The sequence below is a fragment of the Lolium rigidum genome, chromosome 3 (genome assembly GCF_022539505.1).
Source record: "Lolium rigidum isolate FL_2022 chromosome 3, APGP_CSIRO_Lrig_0.1, whole genome shotgun sequence".
Classification (NCBI taxonomy): Eukaryota; Viridiplantae; Streptophyta; class Magnoliopsida; order Poales; family Poaceae; genus Lolium; species Lolium rigidum.
Window position 1 is genome coordinate 79,193,941 of NC_061510.1, and position 9,106 is coordinate 79,203,046.

The 9,106-nt window shown below is 44.4% G+C and overlaps 1 protein-coding gene across 1 annotated transcript; it reads right to left on the bottom strand.

Moving 5' to 3' along the window:
* Positions 1 to 6,093: 6,093 nt before the first annotated feature.
* Positions 6,094 to 7,791, bottom strand: LOC124697034 (F-box protein SKIP22-like). The gene is given in 2 exon segments (XM_047229677.1): positions 6,094 to 6,558; positions 6,561 to 7,791. Coding segments are annotated over 2 exon segments (1,470 nt in total). The 3' UTR covers positions 6,094 to 6,319.
* Between the last annotated feature and the right edge of the window lie 1,315 nt (positions 7,792 to 9,106).

Consider the following 9,106-nt stretch of genomic DNA (forward strand, 5'->3'; position numbering starts at 1 on the left):
ATCCAGACAAGCTCCGCTCGAGGCTCCTCCATCAACGGCTCGGCCACAGGTAGCAACTACCAAGCAGATACCAGATACCATATCGGTTCCTGTCTGAATATATTCTTAAAAAACTATCTGAGCAAGTGAACTTCCAGATTCATGGAACTTGAGGTATGCAGTAGCGAGGCAAATACATCTCTGCTTTGTTGGCGTTGGAATAGTTCTAAGGAATTTTTTTGACTGAGCTTAGTAAAATATTGTTTCACGAGACATGGATAAATTTGGCCGATATGCACATGTACTACTTCCAATGATTGTTTACCTCATTGTATCCATTGACGTTGATTTTTGGTTCATCTTTGTCTGATATATACTTATAGGTGTCTCTAGAGAGCAAAGGTTCTTCCTGTATAGGGGATGCTTCTACTAAGCCTATCTCTTCTGTAAATGTTTTAGGCAAGAAACAACACACCAAGGAGGCGTCGTTATACGATTAATTCTTTGTAAATACTACCTCCGGTCCGTTTTAATCGACACGGGTGCAACATACTCCATGCTCGCTCTCTCAGGACTCCGCATCAATTTAATCAGACCGGAGGGGGTATGCTAGAGATGAATTCATTTACTATTGGACATTCTATAATCGTTGGAAATTTGTGCTAGAGATGGATTCTTTTACGATTGGTTATTGTATAATTTACGGCAATATAGAGCTTTGTACAATCGCTAGATCCTTTCAGATGACAGGAGTATATCTCAGAAACTGTTGTTCGCATTACAACTTCCAATTTTCAGTCACTTCTTTTTAGTTGGTTGTGGGTTTCCATCTCTATGTTCTATGTATGTACCTTAATTTTCTACAAACAGCTTACCAATCGATTTGTATATTTTTTGTGAACATTTTGGCAACAAAAATGTAACTCCCGTAATTTGGTAACCATATTCTGTGAGCTCACATCTATCTGGTCCTGAGAATATCGAGTCAAGGCATTTAAGTACTTACAATTTTTAATTTTATGAAAATTTACTTAGACAAGTGAGTCATTATTTATCTATTTCTGTCATTAAAAAAATGATGATTCATTTTCTATATACTGATGTTTAGTAAGAATTGATAAACATGTGTAAATTATGCACTTGGTTCAGTGATTTTCTACTCCTTTTATTCTGCAAACATCCTAAAAAAATGCCGCTGCAACGCGCGGGGTATCATCTAGTTTTCAGGAACAAGCCAAGCATAATTATTTTCTAGTGCATCATTCATCGCTAGGAGCTTACATGGTATTGGTGCTTTGATCTCCCCACCATCATTAATATTATTAGTGTACTTTATTCTATCCATATCCATCTTTTCAAGGAGACTAACAAAATTGGTATAAAAACCAAGCATATCATATTTAGCAAAGACCTTTCTAGCTTCTCTTGCTATACCACCAAATTCTCTAAGAAGGGTTTCTAAAACAAAATCTTTCTTTTCCCCTTCTTCCATATCACCGAGTGTAAGAAACATGTGTTGGATTATAGGATTGAGATTAACAAATTTAGTTTCCAACATGCGAACTAAAGCAGCAGCAGCAATTTCATAAGTAGGAGCAAGTTCTACCAAGTGTCTATCTTCAAAATCTTCAACGGTACTAACATGATTGAAAAATTCTTCTATATTATTTCTCCCAACTATAGACCCACGTCCTACCGGTATGTCTTTCGTGGTAAAATTAAAAGGAAACATGATGAATCAAGTAAAGTAAATGCAAGTAACTAATTTTTTTTTGTGTTTTTGATATAGCAATCAAGATAACAAATACAGTAAAACTAACAACTAATTTTTTGTATTTTGGTTTAGTGCAGCAAACAAAGTAGTAAATAAAACTAAGCAAGACAAAAACAAAGTAAAGAGATTGGGATGTGGAGACTCCCCTTGCAGCGTGTCTTGATCCCCCGGCAACGGCGCCAGAAATTTGCTTGATGCGTGTGGTTGACACGTCCGTTGGGAACCCCAAGAGGAAGGTGTGATGCGCACAGCGGCAAGTTTCTCTCAGTAAGAAACCAAGGTTTAATCGAACCAGTAGGAGTCAAGAAGCACGTTGAAGGTTGATGGCGGCGGGATGTAGTGCGGCGCAACACCAGAGATTCCGGCGCCAACGTGGAACCTGCACAACACACCCAAAGTACTTTGCCCCAACGAAACAGTGAGGTTGTCAATCTCACCGGCTTACTGTAACAAAGGATTAACCGTATTGTGTGGAAGATGATTGTTTGCAGAAAACAGTAGAACAAGTATTGCAAGTAGATTGTATTTCAGTATAGAGAATTGGACCGGGGTCCAGAGTTCACTAGAGGTGTCTCTCCCATAAGATAAACAGCATGTTGGGTGAACAAATTACAGTTGGGCAATTGACAAATAAAGAGGGCATGACCATGCACATACATATTATGATGAGTATTGTGAGATTTAATTGGGCATTACGACAAAGTGCATAGACCGCTATCCAGCATGCATCTATGCCTAAAAAGTCCACCTTCAGGTTATCATCCGAACCCCCTCGGTATTAAGTTGCTAACAACAGATAATTGCATTAAGTATTGCGCGTAATGTAATCAGTAACTACATCCTTGAACATAGCACCAATGTTTTATCCCTAGTGGCAACAACACATCCATAATCTTAGAGATTTCGTCACTTCCCCAGATTCACGGAGACATGAACCCACTATCGAGCATAAATACTCCCTCTTGGAGTTACAAGCATCTACTTGGCCAGAGCATCTACTAGTAACGGAGAGCATGCAAGATCATAAACAACACATAGACATAACTTTGATAATCAACATAACAAGTATTCTCTATTCATCGGATCCCAACAAACACAACATATATAATTACAGATAGATGATCTTGATCATGTTCGGCAGCTCACAAGACCCGACAATTAAGCACAATGGGGAGAAGACAACCATCTAGCTACTGCTATGGACCCATAGTCCAGGGGTAGACTACTCACACATCACTCCGGAGGCGACCATGGCGGCGTAGAGTCCTCCCGGGAGATGAATCCCCTCTCCGGCAGGGTGCCGGAGGCGATCTCCGAATCCCCCGAGATGGGATTGGCGGCGGCGGCGTCTCCGGAAGGTTTTCCGTATCGTGGCTCTCGGTACTGGGGGTTTCGCGACGGAGGATTTAAGTAGGCGGAAGGGCAGGTCAAGAGGCGGCACGAGGGGCCCACACTACAGGCCGGCGCGGCCAGGGCTTGGGCCGCGCCGCCCTATAGTCTGGCCACCTCGTGGCCCCACTTCGTCTCCTCTTCGGTCTTCTGGAAGCTTCGTGGCAAAATAGGACCCTGGGCGTTGATTTCGTCCAATTCCGAGAATATTTCTTTACTAGGATTTCTGAAACCAAAAACAGCGAGAACAAAGCAATCGGCACTTCGGCATCTTGTTAATAGGTTAGTTCCAGAAAATGCACGAATATGACATAAAGTGTGCATAAAACATGTAGATATCATCAATAATGTGGCATGGAACACAAAAATTATCGATACGTCAGAGACGTATCAAGGTGACATGCATGTTCCCAACTATAAGACCTTTTCGGAGCTTAATTTGAACTCTTAAAACATCTTGTAACGTCATATATTTATGAGCATAAGCGGCGTACAACTTACTTCCTCCATTCTGAAATATTCTACATTATATGCCTAAAATTTGTTATGAATTACTCTACATTTTAACTTTGTAATCAACAACATAAAAAATGAAGGAGTCTTACTTTTCTATTGGATGTCACTACTTCCAATGTAGCATGGATGAAGTAGTACTAATAATGTACTACTCCATTTGATTCGAATAAAGTATCGAGAGCCTAATAGTACAATCACGTTTTGCAGTTAGGCCCTTCTACATTTAGAAAAAGAAGCGCAACTCCTCCTCTCCCGAGTTGGTGGTTGCCGACAGGCTCCGACCGGACTACCGGCAGCAGCATCTAGGGAGAGAGCGACCACTAACTCATTTCAACTTGCCTCCTCACCTCTATTCATGCACCGTGACAGTCCCCTCACGCCGCCCGCCATCACATGAATTCAAAGGTGAGTGTGCAAGCCTTCGACCTGTGGTCGTGACTGGTACTGGAGGCCAGCGTTGGACATGGGATGTCGGAGGACGACCGACCGAAAATGGGGCTAGAGGAAGAGTATTGGCCGAAGCGGAGAGGGAGGCACGAGGTGGCGCCGCTTGCCGAGATCTTGGGAATCTAGGGTTCACGCGGGAGCGGCATCTCAAGGGTGGCAACAATTGAGGAGAAGGATCTAGTGCGGGGGTGGTGGGGCTAGGGGAAAGCACCAGCAAGGCGTCGAGAGGGAGGCGGCGGAGTGGAGCAAGGCGTCGAGAGGGAGGCGGCGAAGTGGAGAGAGTGAGAGACGAAGCAGAGAGGCACGTGGAGCAAACGGAGGATGAGGGTAACAGTGCACTGCATGTTGATGCAAAAGAAACCTCGAGGGGCTTTTTTGCAAAATGGATTGTCCGCCAGCCTTTTTGGATTAGAGGGAGTACTAATCTGTTTGATTTTTTTCTTTCTAAAATGTAGATTAAATCCGAACCGGAGGGAGTACCGACTCCCACAATGAAAACCGAAAGCAATGCTTGGTCCCCGTCTCCAAGATGGACAACATAATTACTGAAACAAATTATAATGGGCAATAGAGTATGGAAGTCTCGCAAGACTGCACAACTAAACATTCAGCTTTGGACTGTTATAATAGAACAGAAATACCTCCGAAGCTCAGACAAATAAACATTTTGCAGAGTGAAGTGTGGGTATATCAAGAACAAATCTGCACTCTACAGCTTCAGAGTAGAGGTTTTCACAATTTTCATAGCTACAGATAACTGTGATGGATTGTTCAACCTCCAGTACCATCAATCCTTTGCCAAAAAAAAAAAAAAAAAAAAAAGTACCATCAATCAAGACAACAACAAAATCTTCAATTTTAGGATGAGCAATTGAAAGAAATGGCATGATAGCTACTCCAGTACTCCATGCGTTACTATGAAGCACCAACTTTCTAAAATCACTCAGTCACAGAGCCATGCGAAGGGCATCAGAAAACCAGATATTACAGGCAGTTCACAAAGACAAATCCCTTGGATGAAAAACAGGCATATATTCTATATAAGAAAATGGAAATAACACTATGGCAACTGTTTACTGGGAAAACATGCAGCTCAGTGATGTGATTACAAATAACTAGTTGATCATATTAACAAATAATATGTACCATAAGTTGCAATTTCGTGGTTCTGAGATTTATATCTTGAACAATTTCTGAATGATATGATATTAGGTACACATAATTGTATTAAATAAAGAATAAACAAAAATCCTAACTTGCGGTAGATTCGATGGTCAGTGTTAGATAATTCATTCTTTCATATATCGATTTTGAGCTAAAGGTATGGATAAGTGATCAATGCTGACATATTTTGATTGCACTGGCATAAGAATAGTTTTGCACTGAGATGCACCTCAACCTATCGCCTCACGGTAAACAGTTGTTATCGTCTTATAGAATACAAGATACTCCATCCAGTTCCTAGTTATTGTCGCAGATTCGGATGTATGTATTCACAAAATATGTCTACATACATCCAAATTTGCAACAAGAATTATGGAACGGAGGGAGTAACAGTGAAAAGTTTGACACAAGTAAATATTTCATGTTGCAACTCAAAAGGCCACCAGTAAGTCAGCGAACCTAATTTCCAATTATTGCACACCAACGTGATATCAGCAAATATTCCATTCTTGTTAAGAAAACTTTCAACTCCATGTATTTGACAACTTTCTAAATGCTACATATGCATCGGAACAATAGAAACTTCCAATCTCTTCAACAGATTGTTCTAAAATAATAACAAAACCAGAGCCCTATTTCAAGACTTATTGATGAAGTTCATTGGCACAGTTAGAGGAGAGGGGATAAAACCTAACAAGGTTATTAAGCTGTCTAAAATGAAAACTGATATCAAAAGAATGTATGGATAGTAAAATTGAGCTCTCCGTATCATAAATAAAATTATTATCTTCCACATTCGAAAAAAATGACATTAACTTGATTGATAGTCTGAGAAGAGAGCAGAAGTACCCTAGTGCTAGAGCATGTAATAACTCAAAATTACCACAATACATAGGATCTAAGATACAAACGAAAAGGTTTTATGAGGATAAGAACACTGCAGATATGCATAAGGGTTCGACTTCAAATATGTACAAGATGGCACATGTACCTTCTCTTATGAAATAAAGTACTTAAGATACTATAGTGACAACCCTGTAAGAGCTTAAATTAAGGAAACCCTTGGCGATGACCCCCAAGATTGCAGTTGGGGGAGATGTTCCTCCGCTGATTTCCAAAACCACGAAGAACATTGTGATTTAGAAATGGCAGACGGTCTGAATCACCACCAATTACCGGGAAGCTAACTGGGCTTGGTGGACTGCTCCCCCAGCCATAGTCCCAAAACCTTGGACTGGTCCTCTTGTGCTGCCTCTTGGTGTTGCCCACCTTCCGAGTCCAAGCTTCCCGAACCTTTGCTTCCAGCTTTTGCTCCATCTAGAAGCCTCACTAGAGGTATTCAGCTCCAATTCACACCTTCTCTTCCAAAGATTATCATCCCCTGCTAGATCCCTCAATTCCTTGCATGTGCACTCAACCCTTGCAAGACCAACGCCAGGAACAAGCTCCAAGACCTTAGCCTTCAGTTCATCTGGCAATGCCATCAAGCACGGCGGCAAGTACAGCCCGTTCAGCTGGCACAAAGATATCATCAGTGGGAGACACAGCTCATCCTTGAGCACCCTCCAAAGCTCAAGAACCTCCTTCACCTCCACTGCACCCATTCCATTCCCATCCAGATACAGCAGCGGCGCCAGCTTTGGCAACTCCAGGCAGAGCCGGCGCACCTCTGATTGTGCCCCGGGCACACAGGCATATATGATCACGAAATTGGACATCAGTGAGCAGTTGAGCACCACTATCTTGCCCTCTTCATCCTCAGGTAATGTGGCAACAAGCTCTGGTAGAGTGTACTTCACAGTCAGCGTTGCCGAAGCGCCCCAGGCCCAGTCCTTCGGCAATTCGAGGCGAGACCCCAGCGGATTCGCGGCGAGGAAGCCAGCATCGATCAGAGCTGCGTGCAGGGCCACGACTAGGCGATGGATAGCGGCACCCTCTGCGCCTGACGTGTCGTTCGCCTCCATCTCCCGCTTGAGAGCGCCAATCACGAAGCTCGACGAGCTCTTGGTCGCGGCGACAGCCTCCGCCATCTCCACATCCGGCGGGTCAGATGCCACGGGCAAACTAGGCTCCACTTGCAGGGTCCGCGGCAGCGGCGAACGAACAGGCTCCACTTGCAGGGCTTGCGGCACCGAGGAGGATCCCGCGGCCTCCCCAGCAGATCTGGAACCGGCAGCGACCTGCCCGCGGGTCGAGACTGGATGATCCGGATTAGGGTTCCCGGGGAGGGCTTGAGGAGGCGGTGGCTGAGATAGCTGCGCGGAGAGCGTGAAGTAGAGGAGGTCACCGGAGGCGAGGCCGAGGGCGGCGAGGGAGGCGGAGGGGTCGGGGGAGATGAGCTCCTGCGAGCGGTTGAGGGAGAGGCGGATGGAGTCGGCGGGGACGGGCTGCGCCGCGGAGAGCTTGGCGGCGAGGAAGTCCCTCACGGCGGAGAGCGTGGCCGTGTCCGGCAGCTGCACGCGGTGCGTCTCCGCGACGCCGCCGCCGCCGGGCGCGTCCATGGATCGCAATCGGAGCTTCATGGTGGGGAATTTTTGCGGTTCTGGATCAGCACGGCGGCTTGTGAGGGAAGGCGCATGTGTAGTTGACATTGCACCGCTTTGAAACGGGCCTGATTGAAACAGGCTCGAGTAACTGAGCCTCAGCCCCGTAGGGCTTTCCTTGGGCCACATGTCGCCCATCAGTGCGCCTCGGAGCTCTGCCCCGAAGTTGGGCCTAAACTCGTGCTCCAGGCCCAAACTCGGGCTGCACTATCAGGGCTGCAACGCTTGGGCGAGCCCTGAAGTTGGGCTTAAATTTTTATTATTTTCCGATAAAAAAAATATATTAGGGTACGACTAAAAAAAGACCGACCTTTCTAAAGGGAAAAGTCCTCCCGCACTTTCAACGTGCTGACGACGCGTGGCACCCTACGCGTGGCACCCGCGAGCGAACCATCCGTGGCCTAGCGAGTATGACGAACCACCTCGGGCAAGTACAATAAGCGCGTTCTATTTCCTGGATGTAGGTATCAACAGCATATGCATGCATGCATTTGATCGGCACAAACAACTAGTATGCATCTAGCTAGCCCATAAGATAAATCCGGTGATTAGCTAGCTAGACTAGTCCGCGTGCATCAAATGCCTAGGTCCAAGTATATTTCTATGAAACTTGAGTACAATTATATACGAGTAATCCGATTACATCGAAGTATAAGTGCAGTTTCATATAACACATAACTACAGTTACATACAATACACGAGTACAGTTGTGCATAACACACGAGTACAGTTGAACACACGGGCGACTACAAGTACAGTCACACACACGAGCAGGTACAGTCGCGCACATGAGCAGGTACAGTCGCGGACACGAGGAAGTACATGTATAGAAGTACAGTCACGCACATGAGCAGACACAGTCCCGCAAACAAGGAAATACATGTATAGAAGTACAGTCGCGCACACGAGCAGGTACTGGTACAGAAGTACAGTCGCACACACGAGTGAGTACTGTACAAAAGCACAGGTACAGTAGCGCACACGAGTAAGTACAGTTACTGAGTAAAGGGAAAAACTGCATCAAATACACTAAAAATAGAAATACTTATGAGTTGAACCACGATTACAGTTAGGTACATAACACGAGTACAATCATACTAGTATTGGAAGTACAGAAAAAAAGTATTATGAAACCTATCAACATGGGATCTAGTTTTGAAAAATCTCGACACGAGGATCTCAAAAGTGAAAACGGATCGTAATTTGGACTTAGGTTTCTCAAGATATTTCATTTTGAAAAAACGAATCTAGAAAATAAAGGGAAAGTATGATACAATGCATCCATCTTTGCCTT